Source organism: Cinclus cinclus, chromosome 3, assembly GCF_963662255.1.
Source record: "Cinclus cinclus chromosome 3, bCinCin1.1, whole genome shotgun sequence".
Lineage (NCBI taxonomy): Eukaryota > Metazoa > Chordata > Aves > Passeriformes > Cinclidae > Cinclus > Cinclus cinclus.
The window spans coordinates 30,862,863-30,885,385 of record NC_085048.1 but is presented as its reverse complement, the minus strand read 5'-3'; the positions used below and the strand labels follow the sequence as shown (position 1 = coordinate 30,885,385).

Below are 22,523 nucleotides of genomic sequence, written 5' to 3'. Positions count from 1 at the left end.
CACTGAATCTAGTAAGTGTTCTTATTCCAAAATACTATACACTTTCAACACAAATGAACTATTACAGCAAACTGGATTTTAAGTTTTACAATATTAATGTTACTTGATTTTGTCAAGCAACAGAAGATAAACTATTATAGATTACAAGCGTGTACTCCTGAGGAAGAAAACAAGTCCTTTTCTTTCAGTACATTTTGGAAACTATTATGTAGTTTAAAATTAGCAAAAATATTAATTTGCTTGTTATGTAGTTTGATACAATAACTTTCCAAGAATTAATTCAGCAATGTTGAACATGCATGTTTTTACACTTTGAGTTTGTATATTAGGCAGCCACAAAAAATTGTCTTTAGGTTTACTAGAACCAATGACTTTTTTTAACAAGCTTGTATTTGTTTTCAGAGTTGACCCTGTAATAAACTGAACAAGAAGTTGGAAAGTTCTGTAGTAAGGTCATTCAATTGTTTTTATCATTCCTTACCTTTAAAATGTAATGGATAGAAAGGAGAAAGAAACACAGATGTTCTTTATTCTTTTGCTTGCCATGGGATCTGATCTCGTTTACATATTTCTTCCCCCAGTTGAGATGAATATATGGGAAGTAGTAAAGCTGATGATTTCAAAGTGTGACTTAATTGCCTAATTTAAGTCTTAGGCCCCATTATTTTGTTTCCTAGAGGGCCTGACCATCTTTTGGCTGTCTCTGACTTCAGCTGAAGCTGTAAGTACTCAGAACTAGTAAAATCCAGCCTTTTGGGTATCTCAGCCTGGCCCCAAACACAGAAGCACTGGGAAATAGTCCTGACATGTGGAGGATTTCCCAGCGGCTGTAGAAATAGTCTTCAAAATCAGCTGTTGTACATTAAACCCGGGGGGGGGGGGGGGGGGGGCGAAAGGGAACTCCTTTATTGAGTTAAACCACCTCTTGCTGGTTTTCATTGTCCTGGGATTACAGACTCTCACATCACTTAATGGGCAGCAGCTTTCTGGCTACCACTAGGAAGTTGTCCAGTCTCTCTAACTCTGCACGTACAGTAGCAAACTGGGTTTGAAGTGGAAAGATGAGTTTGCGATGACATTTGCTTTCCCAGTGGAAGTTCCTTTGGGATTGGTGTGTGAGTGGCACAGAAATGCTGTTGGCCCCTCAGGAGGAAGCAGCCTTTATCAGCCCTCAAGTCAGCTGATCCTAACAGTGACCAAGTCCTCATTAATGTATTTGCCTTAACCCCCACTTACTGGCCATCCGTGAAATGGGATAGAAGTCATTACACCCCATAGCAACAGACTTTTTGGAATGTAAATGGCAAAATAAGGTACTACAGAACTGAGAAGTCACATGGATTTGTGCTAGAGCAGCAATGAGAAACTGTGTGGATCTCCAGGCTGTGTATTAACTCAATTAATAAGGTTCTCTAGAGACCTTATCTGCTTGCCTCCTTTCCATCCTCTTTCTTCTAATTGCTCTTCCTCCTGCTGCCAATTTTGATAGCAGGAGAAATATCTCTCCACTTCTCCAGTTTGCCCTTCACATTACTCCTCCTGTGAATGCTTAATTGAGCACTGGGAGACACCTTGGGAAGCTTGGCTTTTTGTGTTTGCAGAGCAGGGGGCTAAAACAGGCCAACAGAGCTGAAATATGGTGCTGAAATGTTGACATGTATGCAAACCTCAGGAGCAGCTTATGGCCTTTCAGGGCATCCTCTGGCTTGCCCTGCCTTCCCAGGATTTCCCCATGTAGGTGAGTGCCCAGTTTTATGCTAGAGGTGGATAAGGTTGTATGAGTACCTGTGATGTTTTCTCATCTTGATGGAAGTACAAACAGAAAGGGAGATATACACACACTGGTATAATTTTCAGTAAATGTTTGGGGGGCTATTTGCTTTTGCATGCTCTGTTTTAAAGACTTGGAAGTAAATTTATTTTTTTTAGGGGAGCCATGATGAAAGAAATGAAGCCACATTTCTGGAGGGATAGAGCTGTAGCTATCAGCATGCCATTGCACTTCTGTTGATCAATTTATAGCTCAGAGGAGGGAGGGAAGCAGAAAGACTGTGCAGTGAAACACTTCAGCATCAAGCCTAAAGGAAGGAGGAGAGGGAGAGCCTGGTTGTTGCCCATCCACTTCTACATTCCTCCTTGCTGGCTACTTCCAGCACACCATTCATGAAAGTTGTTAAAACTAATTCCATAGCTGCTCTTCCTCCAGTCCGATGTCTGCTTTCTCTGCAGCTGAAATTGGTTGTTGAAAGTCTTCAGGCTCCCCAGCACGGTTGCCAACAGAGCTCTCCTGCTGCCCTAGCGCTGCCTGGTGTGGCTGTGAGCAGCTAAGGCTGGTGGGGATCCAGGAGAGGCAGCTCCCTGTGCTGCAGGGACCATGTCAGGTTGCATCAGTAGCTTCCGTACTCCAGCGTCCTGCACCATGCCAGTCAGGCATCTCTATAGAAAAAAATCAGAGCAGCATCCTCTGGGGGTGTTTGTTTTTAACTGATGCAGTTCACAGTTTGCACACAGTCATCATATCTAAGGGTTTGCTGCTTATTTATGCAGTCCTGCAAGGGGTAATGTGTCTGTCTTGAGTACTGGGCCTGTTCCTCAAATATTGTGGAGAGGACACATAGTAAGGAGAGGGAGAGACCACCAGGACCCCCATGGCAGCAAAAGACCATGTATTCAGGGACTGACTTGGGCTGCATGCTTTGACCTGGTACTTGTGGTAACTCGTGGGGAAAAGAGGTGCCACACAGATGCAGCAGTGCTGTCCAGAGAGGGGCAGGCAGTATGGTCCCTGTCTTGGCAGGGAGCTGGATCGCATCTGCATGCTTCCCTACTGTGGTCTAGATGCCAAACCCCTGAGACTCTTACTGATGAATGCAGGTTATCCAGTTTTATCCAAACATTTTTCCCCATTTCTAAAAAAAAAAAAAACCCAAACCAAGACACCACATGTGGGGGACCGGGCTGGTGGGTACCAAATTATTGGATTGTCAGTGTTTTGGTTTTATCTAATGTTTCATTATTAAATGTTTTGTTTTGTTTTGATTTTTATCCTGAATGCAGGTGCTTTCAGACTCTTTGACAATCCAAAATGCAGTTACTCTGGCTAACACATTGAAGACCTGGTGCTGGGAGTCTGCAGGGCTTTTAGTGTTGCATAGGAGTGGTGTAGGTCAGTGTTACTTAGCAAACATTAGCAGCAGCAGTCAGATGAGAAGCCTGATAGCAGCAAACCTGCTGTGAGGGTCAAGAGGGGACAACCTCACCTTGCAGTCCTGCTGAAATTCCAGTTTAACCACTGAGGTATGAAAGTTGTACAAAGATGGAATAGCAGGAGCCAGCTTAAACTCAGCTTTGTTTTAGTGTCTGGAAGTAACACTGAAAAGGTGTAGATTTTTAATTACTTTGGCAATTAACACACATATTTGTGTGCTGCCTTCCCACCCCTCCCCCACACAACCAGATTTTAGAAGCAGTTCTTGTAGACATGAAAAACGGAGGTATTGTCAAGTATTTTCTCGGAAAGTTGGTTTGTCATATCTAAGACATGTCGTTTCCTTGTGCTAAAGCTGAGGCAGAATGAAATGCTGAATGTTGTTTTATTTTCCCAGCGGGGCCAAGCTGGTTATTCCTCACTGCCAGCACTCCTGCAAGGCTGTGACAGGGCTAACATGCTTTCTTCTCTTGCTCAGCCTCATGACTGGCATATTTTTGTTTTAGTTTAACAGGTATTTGCGGGTTTTTTTCAGTGGCTTTCTCGGCAGTATTCCTCAGCAGACCCTCAGGAACTCACCTGGAGCCATGTGTGGCCAGTGCATTATTTTGTACTCAGCTTAGCAGCCTGGCTGATGTGTACTGCCTGGAGCAACTGGTGGGTGAAAATCACATGTGTAGGCCGGGGAATTACAAATTATAGACAGTTTTCTAAGCATCTCTAGGCTTTTGGGTGTCAAGATTTTTATTTTATTTTTTTTTTAAAGCTGTCTTCTGTGGGTTTTTTGATTTATAGGGGTCACCTTAATATTTTCCTGTGGGACAAGGGATCCTGGAAACATTCTGTTATGTTTGTGACTTTGGAAGATGGGTCATTTGGAGCACCACCAGGTTTGGCTACACTGTTCTGTCATGGCAAACAGTATTTTTGTGGAAGGGCACATACTCTTCCTTAAAAAATGTAGCCTGGGGGAGATGAGGAAGAGTTCTCAGCTGAAACATTTGCATGAAGCAGTGTGATAGAGCAACCAGAGAATATATTGCATGCTAATAAAGTTCTTTCTTTAGTGTTAAAAGTGCATGCTTTGTGAGTGACAGTGGGTCTTTTTTTACCTTTTGACATTCTAACTTGACCAATAATGAGGCATCCACCAGCACTCCTTTTCAGTCCTTTCCAAAGAGCTGCCACAAATAAAGAGACTTTTATTTTTTTTTGAATAATCTGTGACCCAGCAAGGTTGGCTGCAATGTTTGTTTGTTTTTCTCTCTACCACTGGTTCCTACTATTCTCTTACTCCCACGTCCTATCTGAGTCTTGTTTTCAAATGCATTCTTCAGGCTTCTCCTTCCCTACCTACTGCATCCTGTGTTCTGCTTTCTGACTTCCTTCTCTTTTCTTACAGCTTTTCTTTCCAGTTCCTTTTGGTTCTGATCCCCCAGGAATAAGGAGTGAAACATTAACAGTTGTTGAGTACCGAGTTAATTTGGCTCTTGCTGGGAGTGTATAGTTCAGGGTTCTGGGAGACATCCTTTGTGTGTGACATTGCGCCCTGGGGCCCTTGGCACCACTTCATTGCAGGAATAGCAGACAGGAATGTATATCTGTGTTCCACTGCTTTGTAGATCCACTGGATCTACAATCCAACATGTAAGATAAAAATATTGATGAAAGTTGATCTTTGCCAAGATATGGATGTTCCAGTTACTGCAAGTTGATTACCAGGCATTAATTGCTATTACCACCTGGAGGTGCATCACAGTTATAAAAAGGAAGCTGAAAAGCTTCAGACTTAGGGTAAGCAAAGCAAGTGGATTTGAATTATCTCATGTCTTGATAAAGGATATGGGAATTGTAGGTGCTGTGACAGCTGTTTGGAAGAAATATTACTTCACAGTAAGTTCAGAGTGCATACCTGTGTCTATGTCAGACTGCTGCTTTTTACAGTTTTTACTCTTATATTGGTCACTGATAGATCCCTTTATCTGTAATCCTTTGTCCATTGAGGATCACCATCATCATAAATCTTAGAACATGTGCAGAAACTTCCTATGTTGATGTCAACATATCCTGAATATAAATCACAGGTATAAAATAATTACATTACTCCATGTTGCATGGGTAAAACTGGGTGATGTATGTCTTTATTGTCTTTCGGAGGAGACACCTAATTTGGATATATGCCAAACTTTTATATTGTCTGCAAACACAGTATAGAGACCATGCAGAGAAGAACATTTCCCAGATGAGGTCAGCTGTAGCCAAAGGTTTGACTAGTCTGATCCTTGTGGTTCATGCAGTCTATTAAATGGAAATGCAGAGGAAGAAACCTTTTAGCATAATAGTTGCTGTGCTGGAAAATTTATCTTCCTGCTAGTGTCATATGCCTGTGGTGCGTAGATGGTTATCAGTTGTGTGCTACTGTAATCTTCTGTTCTGCTGGTTTATTTGTAACCAGGATTGGTCTGTTCATGTGTGGCTGAATATAAATATTAAATATTTTACCTTATTTTACATGTTTGTCTGTATGCAAGAGGAATCCACCTTGTAAAACAAATTTGGCGTAAATGGATTAGTGAGCAGATAATACCTGTCCTGTTGGTATATTATACACTTTTGCCAACAACATCCTAACAGAGAAATAAATGTGAAGAAATTAAAACCTGATGTATTTGTTATCTATACATGTATAAAATTTTCTTTTGTTTCAGATTTCTAGATGATTTTATGTATTTTTCATTTAACTCTTGTAATTCAAACTACTTCGTTTGGGAGTATAACTGTAGTAGGTAGTTACTTCTTGAAGGCTACCATTAATAATAAAAAATAAGCTAAAACAAAGATGATTTTAGAAACGGAGTGTTGCACACACAGATATATATATATATATAATTTTTTTTTTAGTCTAATGCATCTCTTCTACCTTGTTTCAGGTTGAAGAAACTTCTGGAGCAGGAAAAGATCTATCAAGCCCGGAAGGAGAAGGAGCATACAAAGAGAATCAATAAACTAAGAGAAGAACTAGTCAAGCTCAAATCATTTGCACTCATGCTGGTGGATGAAAGACAAATGCATATTGAACAACTTGGTCAACAAAGCCAGAAAATACAGGATTTAACCCAAAAACTAAAGGAAGACGAAGAAAAGCTTAAGATTATTAGTGCAAAAGCAAAAGAAGATGGACAAAAACTGATTAAATTAGAGGCAGAACTCGAACACAAAACATCATCATTTTGTCAAGAACATGAGGAGATGACTGCTAAACTGGCTAATCAAGAGTCACATAATAGACAGCTAAGGCTCAAGCTAGCGGGGTTGACTCGCAGAATAGAGGAGCTAGAAGAAACTAACAAAAACCTTCAAAAAGCTGAGGAGGAACTTCAAGAACTCAGAGATAAAATAGCGAAAGGGGAATGCGGGAACTCTAGCTTAATGGCAGAAGTGGAAAACCTCCGCAAGCGTGTGCTTGAAATGGAGGGGAAAGATGAAGAGATCACAAAAACTGAATCCCAGTGCAAAGAGCTGAAAAATAAACTGCAAGAGGAAGAACATCATAGCAAAGAGTTGAAACTTGAAGTGGAAAAACTGCAGAAAAGAATGTCAGAATTGGAGAAGCTGGAAGAGGCTTTCAGTAAAAGTAAGTCGGAATGCACTCAGCTACACCTAAACTTGGAGAAAGAAAAAAATTTGACTAAGGATTTGATAAATGAATTGGAAGTGGTGAAGACTCGAGTGAAGGACCTTGAGACATCTGAAAGCAAGTTGGAAAAGGCTGAAATAAGCTTAAAAGATGATCTTACGAAGCTGAAGTCATTTACTGTAATGTTGGTTGATGAGCGAAAGAATATGATGGAAAAAATAAAACAGGAGGAAAAAAAGGTTGAGGGCCTAAACAAGAATTTTAAAGTTGAACAAGGGAAAGTTATGGATGTAACAGAGAAATTGATAGAAGAAAGTAAGAAATTTTTGAAACTGAAATCTGAAATGGAGGAAAAAGTATCTAGTTTGACAAAAGAAAGGGATGCGTTAATTGGCAAACTGAGAAGTGAAGAAGAAAAATCATCTGAATTAAGCTGTAGAGTTGACCTGTTAAAGAAAAGAATTGATGGTATGGAGGAAGTAGAAAGAGAAATTACAAGAGGTCGAACTAGGAAAGGAGCAGAGCATGGTTGTCATGAGGACAACAAGATTAAGGAACTTACCATTGAAATAGAAAGACTGAAAAAACGTCTCAAACAACTGGAAGTAGTTGAAGGAGATTTGATGAAGACTGAAGATGAGTATGATCAGCTAGAGCAGAAATTCAGGACTGAGCAGGATAAAGCTAATTTGCTTTCTCAACAGTTGGAGGAGATGAAACTCCAGATTGCCAAAACAAAAGCAATAGAAAAAGGTGAAGTAGTGAGCCAGGAGGCAGAGCTAAGACACAGGTTTCGTCTGGAAGAGGCCAAAAGCAGAGATTTGAAAGCGGAAGTTCAAGCACTGAAGGAAAAAATCCATGAACTCATGAACAAAGAAGACCAGCTTTCTCAGCTCCAAGTCGATTATTCAGTTCTACAGCAAAGGTTTATGGAAGAGGAAAACAAAAACAAGAGCATGGGGCAGGAAGTTTTGAACCTGACCAGAGAGCTGGAGCTTTCTAAGCGTTACAGCCGCGCTCTGAGGCCCAGCATGAATGGGAGAAGAATGGTTGATGTTCCTGTGACATCCACTGGCGTGCAGACAGATGCTCTAAGCAATGAAGCAGCAGAAGAAGAAACTCCAGCAGTGTTTATAAGGAAATCCTTCCAGGAGGAGAATCATATCATGAGCAATCTGCGACAGGTAGGTCTGAAAAAACCCATGGAGCGTTCTTCAGTGCTTGAGAGATACCCTCCAGCCGCAAATGAGCTTGCTATGAGGAAATCCTGGATACCATGGATGAAAAAGAGGGAAGCTGGGGCTCAAACAACTCCTGATAAAGGAGCCCGAACCCACAGTAGTCCAGCACATCCTGGGGAGGTTGTCCTTTCACCAAAGCAGGGTCAACCCCTTCATATTCGTGTGACACCAGACCATGAGAACAGTACAGCAACTTTGGAGATAACCAGTCCATCCGCAGAGGAATTTTTTTCGAGTACCACTGTCATTCCTACTTTGGGAAATCAGAAGCCACGAATAACCATAATTCCCTCTCCAAATGTTATGCCACAAAAAGGAAAAGGCAGTGAAAGTCCCATGGCCTCAGATCGTTCCATGTCTCCAGTCACTATAACAACATTCTCCAGGGAAAAGTCCCCAGAGGGAGGGAGAGCACCCTTCGCTGACAGACCTGCATCGCCAATTCAGATCATGACGGTATCGACGTCTGCAGCGCCGGCAGAAATCTCCGTCTCTCCACAGTCGCAAGATATGACCATGGGAAGGGCTGTCTTCAAAGTCACGCCAGAAAAGCAAACTGTCCCGACTCCAATCCGCAAGTACAATGCCAATGCCAACATTATTACAACAGAAGACAACAAAATCCACATCCACTTGGGTTCCCAGTTTAAGCGTTCTCCCAACGCCACGCCTGATGGTGCGAGCCCTGTGATAACAGTCCGACCGGTGAACATCGCGGCAGAGAAAGAGGTGGTGACTGGTACTGTCCTTCGATCACCTCGGAACAACCTGTCCCCGCGCCCTGCAGCCAGCAAGGTGACAAGTACTATCACCATCACGCCTGTTACAACATCTTCCACACGAGGAACACAATCAGTGGTAAGCAGCATAGTCTCACGGTGCGGTCTTCATGGCAGGGAGAAGGACAAACCGTAGCTTGTGTTTGAGAAACCAGCAGGGAAAAAAGGGAGGGGTGAGGACAAACTCTTGTCTTCCCTACATTTCTTCCAGGCTCAAGCTTAATCATAAAATAAGAATGTGTCCAATTCATGTATTTTTGTAGCAGTGTTAGATGGTGGTATACTTTTGGTATTATCTCCTAAAGCAGTTGGCTTCCAGAGGAGTCCTTTCAAAGTTATTTTCATTGTGGCAACCCATTAAATTTACAAGTGAGAGACAGAGGAACAAAGAATGATGGGGATGAATGAGCAGGAAACTGCATTTTTAGTTTTGGTGAGTGCAATTTCTGAATTTTGAAAATGCACCTCATATTTTTTTGGCCCAGCTGGCAGGTCTTTAGACGCTAATTATGCAGGTTGGCATTTCTTTGATGTAATCCCATGATCCCCATATAATTCAGTTAATATCTTCTCTGTTACTGAACTTTAAAGGAATTAATAAGCAGTCATGTTATCATTGCTTACAGCTCCAAGCCCCTCTAGCCAGTGAATAGTGGAGCTCCTTCTGTTCCTCTGAATTTCTCTAAGTGCTGTATTACAATAGGGCTTCCTGTAGCATTTTTTTTTTTGCTTTCTCTTCAGGCTACTATGGTGATACCCCACCTTGTTTTTCATACTGAAAGACTTCTCGCCTCTGTCTTTAGCCATAGTGGGCAGTATTTATTGATAGTCCTCCCTCAGTTTATTATTGGACATACATTTTTATTGCTTTAGTTGGAAATACCCTGGGAAAGAAGAATTTAACCAAAACAGAAAAAACAGCAGTACTGTATTAGTCCAAAAACTTTCTTAGCTAGACAGAGTCTGCAACAGATGCTTAGGGAAAGATTATTTTGAGTTGGTAAACACACAGTAATGTTTCCCTCAGTGTCTGTTCCCAGCTTTTGGCAATAGGTGGGTATTTCTTTCTGAACCAGAGCATGTAGCCACATCTTTGTCTTTAACAGACCATGGCAGAGTTTTCTTCTATTTATTCTTTTAATTGCCTTTTGAACTCATTTACACTGTTGTTTCCACAACATCAGGGGGCAGTGAATTCAGCTGTGGGCTTTGGGAAAAGCTTTTTTGTTTGATACTTTTTATATAATACCTTCATTGGTTACAGCCTTTTTCTTGTATCTTGATAAATACTGAATAGTCATCCCCTGATCATTGTCCATGCTGCTCCAGAGTCAGCAGACCCCTGCAACATGCCTCGCCAGCCATCTCTTCCTAAGCTGAAATGCTGTAGTGTATTTAAGATACACTTTCACACTTTTTGGAGAGAAGCTGCCATTCTCATTTAAGGCTTCTGAATTTAGCAAACTTGCATTCATCACACAGATCTGTTTGGGATTGCACATGTACTCACTCTCTCTTCCCACCTATATAATGTACTGGAGACACTTTATTACACAGTGTTTCCCCACATTTTAGAGACAACTGTTCATTTTTTAAAGTCTTGAATTAATTTACAAACCCCTTTGTCTCTCAGAAGCCTGGAAAATGTTTTAAAAACTTTTCTTTTTAACTAGATGTCTGTCCTCTACTGTGATGATGCAGTGAACCATGGCAGACAAAACTTTTTTTGTTTTTTTTCCTGGCTAAAAACTGGCTTCTTTCTTCACTTTATCTTCCCTGATTTGGAATGTAAGGAAAATAGTTCAGCCATAAGATTTACTTTATCTTATGCTTCCCTTTGTTTTTTAATGTCCCTAGCCAGCTGGGCAGGCAACTTTGAACAAGCTCAAATGTGTCTTTTCCTCCTCAGCCTCTTGGAAAACAAAAAAGTGTATTCACCATCTGTTTTGCAAATGACAACTTTACAAACACACTTCCCTGCTCCTAGTCAGAAAACCCAAGCTGTGATCATTTACTCAGTAACCCTAGATGAAACCAACAGATACAATTCTGAGGGTTTAAGTGAATAAAACTGAAGACTAACTGATACACAGCTGCTTTCTTAGCTCACTGGTTTTAATTTTTGTTTTAACTCTCCTCACACAAGATGCTTTGTACAATGTATTAATGCCTTTTCTATGGCAGCCTATGGAGTTGGATAGTTCCCATAGAAACAGAAAAACTGGTGTTTAGTCCTCCTTAGCTTGATTAAACTCACTCCCAGGAAAATACTTGGACTATCCTAGGTCTGCTAGGATATGATATCCTAGCAGACCTAGGATATGATTTTTTATTGCGAATGGACCACAGAGACCAGAGGATATGGAGACCAAAATGAGCCTGCTTGTTAGTCTTCCATTAGCACAATGGCCCAAATTTCTGTTCCCAGGACATACAGTTTTCAGAAAAAATCCCACAGAATGAACCCAACTATTCTTGAATGAGCCCCAAAACAGTGGTGCCTACATCCTGTTTGATTTAGGCCTTACTGGTTTGCTGGTGAATGTGGATCTTCTTTGGCTACCAGGATGGGTGTCAGCCCTATAATCACTTAATCCCTGTGTTCCCTGCTTCCTGCAAGCCTGGCATTGAGTGCCAGCTGTTTATGCTGCCTGGGTACACAGTGACTCTAGTGCCATGCAAATTGGCAGGGAGCAGTGGGAATCCTGGCTGCAGCAGAGCCAGCCTGGTGGCACAGCACCAACCATGATGCAGAGCATCCTGTGACCGTGGCAGGAGGGCCCTGCTGAGAAGCTTTTGGGTGCCAGAGCCAATGGGACAAGTGTTTATGCAGCTGTAAGGCCACTTGCAATTGGGCAACGCTTAGTTTGAGATGGGCATCTAAATGTAGCTCTCTGTAGGTGTCCCATGTATGCTCTAAGCTGCTGCTAGAGCTCCTGCAGGTGCAGGGGGCAGAGGTGGCTGTGCAGAAGTGTTGTGCTGGCTGTGTGCCTGTGGCAAGTGAGACGTGTGTGAGGCTGGGAGGGATAACAGACCTGTACCTTTCTGCAGTGGCAGCTGAGGGGACACCTCAGATGGCATGAGATGCTGAGCTCAATGTGGGCAACTGAGTCAGTCTGTAGACATCAGTCCCTGTGTCAGCACTGAGGCTTGTGTGCTGGCTCTGTGGTGACTGCAGGGTGATCCACCTGAGACAGGGCTAGCTTCTATGTGAGCTGAATTGCCCACTGGCTCTGCTGACTATATTGACTAAATCTCAAATCCCATCCATTCAGGATTAAGTTGCCTAAACTTTTTATTTTAGCACCATTTTCAGTGCTGTCAAGTAGTCTACTTTCCAGCTGCTTTATCAGAAGTTTTAGGTCTCCTTGGGTCATCTGTCTTGTCTACCAGCCCTGTGTATATTGCTTGAGAAACGCAGGCCGTGTCAAATTGCTCAAGGTGTCTGTTGGTCACTGAACTGAACCATTTCTGTCCAGGGCAAGCTGGGGCCTGATCGGATTGAGAACAAATGCTGAAAAAGCATTTTTGTAATTAGAATATTCCAGAAGCCAGTGTGTGCATGAAAGCATTATCTTTGTGTGTCAATAAAATGCACCAAGCAGGATCTGTTACAAACTACTCAAACATGCTACATGTTCTGTATGTTCACTTTGCTTTTTTTCCTTTAATGGGACTGCCCAGCTTTATTGCAACTTCACAGGTTAATACACCTGTGTCTGCAGAGACAGCTGGTTATGACTGCACCATAGCAGCTGCATGTGCTCATCTCACTCCCAGTAATTTCTTGTGGTAACCTCACTGGGTCCCTGTTCCAGCACCATGTCTTGCCTTGCCAGCTCAGACCCAGCTTGCAGCACCCAGCGTCCAGATGGGGCCGCATCTCGGGCACTCCATTCCAGCTGCGTGCTGGTTGGTTTCTGGTTGGAGCCACATTCCTGGATCAACCAGAAGACAGCAGTCTATAGACAAACAGGACTGGAAGGAATGACTTTGAGTTCTTGGAAGAAACGAGGGAGACACAGGCAGTTGTGTGGGTTCTCTGCCACAGATGCTGCAGATGCAGAATGGATGTGTTCTCTGCTTGCTGCCCCTTCCCGCGCCCAAGGGGACAGCCGGCTGGGGAGGCACCTTTGTGCCATCTCACTTGGCAAACACAAAATGCTTTTGCAGCTGCCTGGGAAGCAGGCATTAGCTTCCATTCGATCAACACGTTAGTATGCTGAAATAAAGGCAACTAAAATTTAAAGCAAGTTAGAGTTCTTTTCAAAGTGCTTTTGAGTGATTTAGGCTTGAAATGAGTAACTTGAAAGCGCCCAAATCCTTAGTTAATAATTTACATGTGAATAAAGCTGAAGAAATGCCTGGGATTCCAGCTACTCCATTTGATTGCCTCATGTTTACACACTGTGGAACTCTTTCAGGGAGTACAAGATGTTTGTCATTTGAGTTCCCTGGGATGTTGACATATTTTCCAAGGCTGATGGAATGCATTTGCATGTTTTGCCCTACAGAATTGTATGGGCCTAACTTGTTTTGACATCTACATGTGAGTTCCATATTAGCCTCTAGACTGCTATTGTAAATGTTGCTTTTAGTTATTGAAAATGGCTTCCTTCCTGTCAGGCAGACAGCATTCAAGTTTTCCAATTGTGATTTTTTTTGAGTGTACACATGCGGTTTTGAACTGTTCTCGAAGATTAAGGAATGGTTTTCCTTTGGATGCTCAGGATACAAACAGAAAGCTCTGATGCCACTGGCTGAAAAACATTCATGGAGCATTTTTTTGTACATTTGTAAATGTATAAATGCATGTTGAAGCTGACATGAACCCCCAGTCCAGTCTAGTTCAGCAGTTTAGTTTTATTTTGCTTATATGTCAAAAGTTGCAGAGTTTAGTAATTTAGCAGGTGGGTCTAGCTACGATTCTAGGATCTTAGGAGAATTGTTCTCTCCTGTGAGATGAAAGTCTTTATCCATACACTGAACAGAAATGTCAGTCACATGAAATTCAGCCGAGACACTGAAGTTGTCACCATTGCCATTTGTGTCTGTGTTGCACGCTGCAGAAGATAAGCCCATTTTCTTTTCAGAATTGTCATGTTTATAAGTATTTTCTGTAAGCCATTGTTTATATGGGGTAGCTCCAGTTTTGACCTTGAAGAGTATGTGTATTGTTATCTGGCCAAGAAAGACAGAAAATAGCATTTGGCCCTTTTGAGTCTTTTTATCCTATCCAGGTACTCCTTGTGCATTTACACATTGAGATTTGGTTGCTTAAGCATACATGCTGATTGCAGTTTCAAAGCTATGGGATAGCTTTGACCTGGTCTCCGGCTGGAGCTCCAGAAGGACACAGGAGCTGTGTTGGGTCTGCCAGCCCCAAGTCAACCGCTTAGGCTGTTCTTTGTTTTTTAATTCTGAAGTAGTCAAACTTGAGGATAAATGTGCTTGCTAGGCTGTTGTCCAGGGCAGAAGACTGGCAGAGATAGTAAAATGACCATGTCCACACTGTCTTGAGGTATTCTTGGAAATCTGGGTTAGCAGCTTTACCCTCACCAGAGTTTTTCAAGTTGTGATTAGGGCTTGGACGGGGAGAGCCCTTTCCCACATCCCTTCTGCCACAACCACAGGAAAAGGAAATCTGTATCTTTTCTTTTTCTCTCCCAGACCCCTGCTCTTCCCAGTGCAGAAATAAGTGGCCTCAGCCATGAGCTCAGCATACTTTGGGAAGTAAAATTCAATTTTATTTATAATGCTGAGTGATCATGCCTCAGCTCCTAAAATTTGGCAGTTACCCTGGGTTCATCATTAGCCTCACCTGACTATGGTGTTCTGAGGGCCCGTGCTAGTGTCTATACAATATTGTACATGTCTTGATAGCCAAGCCAGTGTGGGAGTAGCCTCAAAGCGCATCCTGCACTGTGTCATGCTGTAGAATGGGAGATTTGCACAGATTGCCATCCTTATGACATCTTGATTCAAAACAGTGGACCTCAGCTCTGGGAAACTCATTTGATCCCAACTGTGCCTTTGGCCCTACTTCAGCAATATGTGCCATTGTCAGATTTCAAGTGTGAATATTACTTTGCTGATAGGTATGATTTGGGATATTGTTTTTTGAGAGGTAAATCAAGAACCAAAGAAAAGTATAAGATGAGTATAAGTGAATGAGAAGTAGTCCTTAATTCATGGCATTTTTCTCTGTCTCTTTGTTTTGCAGACAGGACAAGATGGGTCATCCCTGAGACCTACACCCACCCGCATTCCTGTGTCAAAAGGTATGAAAGCAGGAAAGCCAGTAGTGGCAGCCGCAGGAGCAGGAAATGTGACAAAATTCGAGCCTCGTGCTGAGACTCAGTCTATGAAAATAGAACTGAAGAAATCTTCAGCCAGCAGCTCTGCCTCCCTGGGCGGGGGTCAGGGCTGATGGCAGTGGCTCAGGGGGTACGTTCTGCAGGTTTTACTGCTGCCATGGAAGTCAGCTCCCCTGTCTGTGTAGTTGTTCACGTTTGCCTGTACTAATGAAGTCCTGCAGCTGTCACTTAACAAGAAACTAATAAGTGTGTGCACTGACTACTTAAATAACAAAATCCTTTTGTTTTCTTACTCAAGTATATATATTAAGAAAAAAGCTGTCAAAAAGGCAAATTTATACCAGGAAGGTTTTCAGTCTAGGACGTGAGAATGGTGTAACTGCACTAGGTTATTAATCTAGTTCAGGAATTTGTAATGGTAGACTTGGTCACTTTTTAGTAGATCAAAGGAAGCTTGGTCACTTTTACTGGATTGTTTTCCACCTTAACGGATCACTTTCCACCTTTGCTGCTGCATGGTCTCCTTTCCTTCCTGCCTTGATCACATTATTGAAATGCCACATGGCCTAGGGAAGCAGTGCCAGAAGACTTGCCAATGCCACTTGAGGTCCTGTTTTAATGAAAGCCAGTACCTCCTGTGTGGGAGGGGAAGAAAAGAAGGATGGGCACCATGTGACCATGTAGCCTTCTCTCTAGGAGCTTCCCATCAAAATCACCTTTTTTCAGTGGTGAGCTGCTGTCTCAAGATAGTTACTAAATTCAAGGACATAGGGATGTTGTGCAATGTTTTGCAGCAACTTAATTCTTCCAGAGAGAGTTAACAGTTGTAGACAAAGCTTAGAACCAGGTCCCTGACTTACACACACTGGGATACTGTGAGATCAGGCTCGGGTGAAGGCTTGTGAGCCAGAAGGTGTTTAGTCTTCAGCAAAAGCTTGAGAAACACTATCTGGCAAAGATCAATACAATCCACTTGTGCCTGCTCCAAAGACCACTAAAGGCTAAGAAGCAACTCATTCCATTGACTGACTAGGTTTCAGTTTTCCTGGTTGGGTCTTACATTTAAACCTTACTTGCCAAGCATCTTCATGTTAGAGGGTGAGTCAGCACAGACTGCTGGTGGCAGGAATTGCTATCTAAAGGCACAGCTCAGGTACAGACAGTGAAAGAGAGAGGGTCTGGTAAGGAAATTACTCTCATTTTTCAGTTATTTAAAATTTTGTCCTAAAATGCAGACTGCCTTAAAATACCATGGTGATCCATCATTTTTCCTTCCCTCTTGGTGATTTCCTCATCTGTATGTTTGCATTTTAAGCATGTTTTAAGGAATTTTTCCAGCATGGAAATAGTGTGGATGCTGATGAATGTTATTACTGTTTATTTAATAACAGTAGAATTATTAAAGCACATTTCCATTTAGGGATCAATTTTCACAGAAGAGTCACAAACAATAGAAATGAAGCTGAGCAGACCAATAAATGATGGGTTTAAGGTTGCATAATGCTTCAACCACCTCACTAAGCTGTGAAGGGCCCAGTGGTTAAAACAGAAAGCAAGGTGGGAAGACCACCAATAAATTATAAATAACATTCACAGAAAGGAAAATGCACCAGTGGTTAAAATATGAAATTTGGCCTGGGAGAAGATATTTGATGGAAGACTGTCACCAAAGGTCAACAGAATTATATTCAATCCAAGCAATGTTTAGTTTTCCGTCTGCTTTGTATTGCTCTAGAATTTCAGATCTAGATACGACAATTATCCCACTGTAAAGCTGGCATTTTATTATTCACATGAAAGGCATTGTTTCTTTGCCACATTAAAAAAAAAAAGTAGATTTTGTTTTTATTTACATGTGTAACAACTTCAGATAAAACTTGGAAACTGGAATTAGTAAGCACGGTGAGTTACTATGTCAGAAATACATCAGATCCTCTCAAGTAATCCTTACCACTTAAAAGCCTGTAAAAAAATTGTTGCTGAGATTTTACTGTTCTGATGGTAACACAGAGATTTTAACAGATATTTAAAGGGAAAAAATGTGGTTTTTTTCTCTGGATAGTCACTCTTAAGTACTGTTACTGAAGGAAGTTGTAAGGTTAAACCAATTAAATAATATTGCAAGCATGATCCCCAAGCTAATGCAGTTTGATACAGCTGCCTTAAGCCTACTTTGTATCAAAGAAATTTAGTTCCTTAGTTAACTGCTGCCATACTCAATGTTCTAAGTGTGCCTGTGGTTGAAAATTTTGCTTTTGTTTGAGGTCTAAGAAACTAATTCACCTGAAGAAACAAGCCAGGCTCACAGTACCTGAAATCTAGGACACACACACTGTCACAGCTAGAGTCAGAACTGCAGGCACAGGTTGGGAGCTGCTCCTGTAGAGTCAGTAGGATTTGATGAGACAGACTTTAGAAATTCCAGAGAGGTCAGACTTAGGATCCTGATATTTTTCCCCAGGGGCTGCACAACAAAAATGGACTTTTGCTCTGCAGCAGAAGTCTAGAGAGTTGGAATCGGGGCAGCTGTTTATACTGTTAGCTAAAAACAGGTATTTAGTTGCACTCAAAACTTTTGACATCTGTTTTAATTGACCTAATATTCTTGTTTCCTAAAGGTAGAAGAGGGGTAAAATGAAGGGAAAAGAAAGCCTATTGTTCAGAAGTCTTAAAAGTTCAAGTCTAACTATTTGTATTGCATTGAAATTTCCTCTGAATCTGAAGACAGTTGCATTTAGTGACTACAGTAAGATTCTACATTCAGTAGGTCAGCTCCAAAAGGCAATTTAAACAATCAAATCTAAAAACAGTGTCTAAGCCCAAGAGGCATCCTGAAGACTTTCTGGATATTCTTCCACAGCACTTGTCTAGTCAGTGTTTCTCTTATGACATAAATGTAGCACTGCAGCCTCTGTACCTCACTGAGATCCTTAATGCAGGTATTCTTGTATTTCCTCCAAGGCTTTTAAGTCAAACTACAATTTCATGGTCACTTAAAGTCAGGATATAACTCCACACTGGACTGAAAAGCTGTAGTCCTGTCTTTGTCACCTCCAGCCAAGAAAGTACTCACTGACTATGTGGTTGTCCTTTGAGCTGGAACAAGTGTTTGAACTTAACTGGGGAACTGATCTGAATTAAATCTGGCAAAAAAGCGTAAAGGTTGGCTTTAACGTAACTTAGTACCAGGCTCACAGGCCAGAGAAAGAAAGAAGGAGGGCGTAGGAAAACAGTTGGTGTTACAAAGTGACTGTAGGATCATGAATGCCTTCTAGTAGATCAAATACTACACAGAAAAGCAGGGGTAGTGCTGCTTATTGTCAAAAGCTTTTGATTGAAACCTTTTTTCAAAGGTAGCAGACAGGTTCCCCTTCTCAACACTATCTGAGGAAACTCAAACCCACATCGGCTGCAGGCATGTTCACTAGTGGCACTGACAGCTGAGGAAGAAGAAGGTGGCATTCTCATTCCCTCCTGGAAAGGCTGCGCCGTTCTGCATGGAATGCTTCAGTATTCACTGAGCAGAAACAAGAGAGTGGTTGAGGGGTGAGGGTTTTGAACTAAGAGAGAGCCCTGCCCCCCCTCCCCCAGATCTGTGTCCCTGTTCCAAAGGCTGCCTTTGAGCCTGGCCCTTTTGAAAAGGAGGCTTATAAGATGAAGTGTCTATGTTCATTCATCCTTCCATCTCTCCTTCCCTAATGAATAACACTGAACACACCAACCAGTTTCATCCAAACCTGACAAAGCAATAGGGGTGTCCAGAATAAGAAGTTTTTCCAGTTTAATGAAAAGGACGGCAGAGAGAAGGAGCAAGACCTTAGCAGTGCCTCACTGTGTGGAAGAGTAGGGCATGAGCTCACCTTCATACAGCATCAAAGAATGAACACAAGAGTGATGTCAGAAATGCCATAGTGACAAGCTTTGTTCAGACCTCAGATTTTACTAGGCACCAAAGAATCAAACTCTGACACATCAATCCAAAGGAAAATATTAGGGCTTTATTTACAGGGCTTCCATGTATTCTACATTACTGGATTATAATGTGTAAACTAAGCCTTCCTTAGTGTTCATCTGGGATCACTCATCCTCATGCTTTCTCTCACCTTTTTTCTCAGTAATTTTGTTTGGGTTTTATTTAGATTTTTTTGTAAGGTGAAGTGGAACAATTTCAGTAACAAAATAATGCACTCAGAATCATAATGATAGTTATGATGCCTTGTCAGGAACAAAGATGACTGACCAATCTTTGTACTTTTAATCATATTCAATGTAAGCTGGAGAGAAGCCCTGTTTTGGCTGATGACACGGCCATATAAGCAGCTGTGATAACTCTAGCCCAGCAGTAGTAACATGGCTTAGCACCAGCAGTAAGGTGGAGATGGGGAGAGCAGAGAAAATGCCAGCCCATTCATGAAGAGCACACATAGACTGAGAAGGTGCACCCTCAATTCTCCAGATGATCCCTCTGATTTTAAATCTAGTTCCTAACAAGTCTTCTACTGTGTTCCCTAAGTTAGATCCCATCACCAGACTTACTGCTACACAGGGTCATTAATACATCAATACATTTGAATAAATGTGACTTAAAAAGAAGGAGCACAGAACTTCCAACTGTAATGCCTGGGGAGATTTCTCTCAGATTAATAAACATCCTAAGCAAATGGTAGAAAAAAAATAGAGATTCTGGTTTACTTTGCTCACTTTTTTTCCTTTTGTGACACCTGTTAGTGTGATTTTTCAAAAACCAAATACTTTGTGATTCTTTGTAATATTCCCATAGAGTACATGTCACTGTGTTTAAGCCTCAAACCACTCACAGTACATAGTAATTACCACCATGGGAGCAATCTCTAAAGCCACATTAATATGTTGATCTGTGCCAACAGGATGCCAAGTCATATGACCTTGCTTGAAATATGCCACACAGATTCTAAAATATGCTCAATATTTACATGAATATTCAGTAATTCTGATCAGATCTGGAAGAGCAGGTCTTTAAATAAAGTAATCTACTATCCTGCTGGGTTTCAGGTGCTTGGCATAAGCTACAACAGTCAGGACAATTTCCAGACCGATTATATGTTCCCATCACACATCAGTGGCCAATTTCATTGAGATGCTTTGAAACACATAGTTTGCTGGCAGGAGTTTTGTGAGCTCATCTTCTGAACTTGTTTTCATTTATGGGAATGGTTCTCTCCCCTGTGTCAGTGTGAGTTATCATCTTTCTCTTAATTTTGCTTGAGCTCTCTTGGGCAAAATGATAATGCAGTATTTCTCATTATAGATATTAACTTCACTTTGAATCTTACTCCCTACACATTGCTCTTACCTTGGCTTTTTTTTTTTTCTCCTTAAAATGTAACCAGGTTTAACTACTGTCAGGTGCCGAGCTATCAGCTCTTGAGTATGAAACACTCAGGTGTGAATGGTTCTCCAAACAAACAAAAAAAAAACACCTCTCCTTGGGATTTTAAAAATAGAAATATTAATGTATTATTCTCTTCTGTTGATTGGATGTGCATTGTCTGTGGTACATTCATTTTTGTATTATGTGGTGATACTTGTATATATTGTAAGGAGAAATTAAACTTTTTATGTTAAAATGTCATTTGATGTGCTTCATTATGTGAACTGGTATCCTGATGTGTTTCCTCAAGAAGTTCTGCTTTAAATCAGTAGGACTGAAAGCAGAATTAGCTGTTTTACATTAACTTAATTTTCTTTTTCTGTCATGAAAATAAATTGTTTTGTTTAAGTGAATACATAGGTCCTTGAAACATTCCCATCTAGAACACTAGAAAAAAATTATTTAATTATATCCTTCAAACATAATCATATTCCTACAGAGGGTGGCCCAAAAGGACTCTGACAAAATCCGTCCTACTCTATTTTATCTTAGTAACTGTTCAGACACCTCTTTTAGTAACTACGTGTGTGTGTACACATAATATATGTATTAATACATATATATAAGCATTTCAAATACAATGCAACTAGAGTGTGTGTTCTCTAGGTCTGTGAGAAATGAATGAAAGATAAATATCAGTGGAAATTATAATTATTATTTTTTTAATTATTTTTTTTCCCCACTCTTTTCTGCACAGTTACTGTTTAGGTCTGTAGGAGAGAGGTGTCTGATTCAGACACTGACGGTAGTTTTGCTGTTCATTCAGTGACTGAGCCTTAACAAGGAGTGTGATATTTTTCTGCTACCCAATTTTTTAGAATTTTGTGCCTAAACTCATTATTAAATGTGCACAGTGAATATTAAGAAAATATTTTTTCTTTTAAAATATTATTTTTAATATTAAGAAAATAATTTAAGTGTAGCTTTTAACATATTCCGCAAGAGCTTCAAGTTAGAACAGCACAGGCTGTAAGGTAAAATCATAAAATAATTTCTTTTTTTTTCCATTCACTACTCAATGTGGTAGAACTGGTGTACATTTCTTGTTGAAAATCATTTGTTACTGATAAATTCTGTGGAAAATAAATACTTTAATTCGGGTAATTCTATTATTTCATTTGCCTTAACATGTTTTATTGGACGTTGTCTCAGCCCTGCTCTTGCTTCACCACATAGGAAAAGCAGCACTGGGGTCTGCCATCTAGTGACAAGGTTCTGGCAGTAAGAGTACATGGAAAATGTTTTCATTTTTCCTTCTTCTTATAATGTAACCTCATGAAACACTTTGCAAATATTAGGAAGCAAATAAAGGAAGAAGTCAATAAAAATACAAAATACAAAATCTGTATCAATAGTATAATTTCTTGAGTAATGTAATTTTAAAAAAAATCTTCAGAGAAAAATGTTAATTGGCAGTTAAATTCTTATATTAAAAAAGTTGCCTGTAAGAGCTGTATATATAGGCAGAAGAACAGAAGTCCAGGCAGTTAGTACTTCAACAGAGCCTGGGATTAATCAGGGTCAGGGGCCTCTGATATCACATACAGGACAAAATTAAATCCAGCCTTTTAAAGAAAGTGCCAACACATAGTTCTGCATGCTATGGCTGAAATTTATCCCCACTAAAGTCAGTAGCAAAATTCAAGAAGACTTGTTGAATAAACACAGCATAGGTTTCTAAGCCAAGCTTAAATTAAAAAAATGTGAAATGACCCCATACCTCTTCCTCATGCCTTTTTATGAATTACAACTAGATTTATGATGAAGTTGCTTAGACAAGATACTAGACACCCAACTCCCAAGTCTTTCTCTACCTAGTTTGGGTGTGGAACTGGAACTTCGGTGTGCCTCTGCTTTAATCCATTCAACTGTATTACTCCTTTTTCCTTATGGACAACCAAATGATGGTCTTGACATTGGAGTGGAAGCTA

At 40.9% G+C, this 22,523-nt stretch overlaps 1 protein-coding gene across 2 annotated transcripts in view; it reads left to right on the top strand.

Moving 5' to 3' along the window:
* The window catches only part of FILIP1 (filamin A interacting protein 1), a 51,872-nt gene extending 36,577 nt beyond the window's left edge, over nucleotides 1-15,295 (top strand). The window contains exons 4-5 of one of the 2 annotated variants that reach the window (XM_062488590.1): nucleotides 6,139-8,937; nucleotides 15,091-15,295. In XM_062488590.1, the coding sequence (XP_062344574.1) occupies nucleotides 6,139-8,937; nucleotides 15,091-15,295 (3,004 nt within the window). Of the gene's footprint in view, nucleotides 1-6,138; nucleotides 8,945-15,088 lie in introns of both variants that reach the window. The other variant, XM_062488589.1, reaches the window with a different exon arrangement.
* Nucleotides 15,296-22,523: the final 7,228 nt, after the last annotated feature.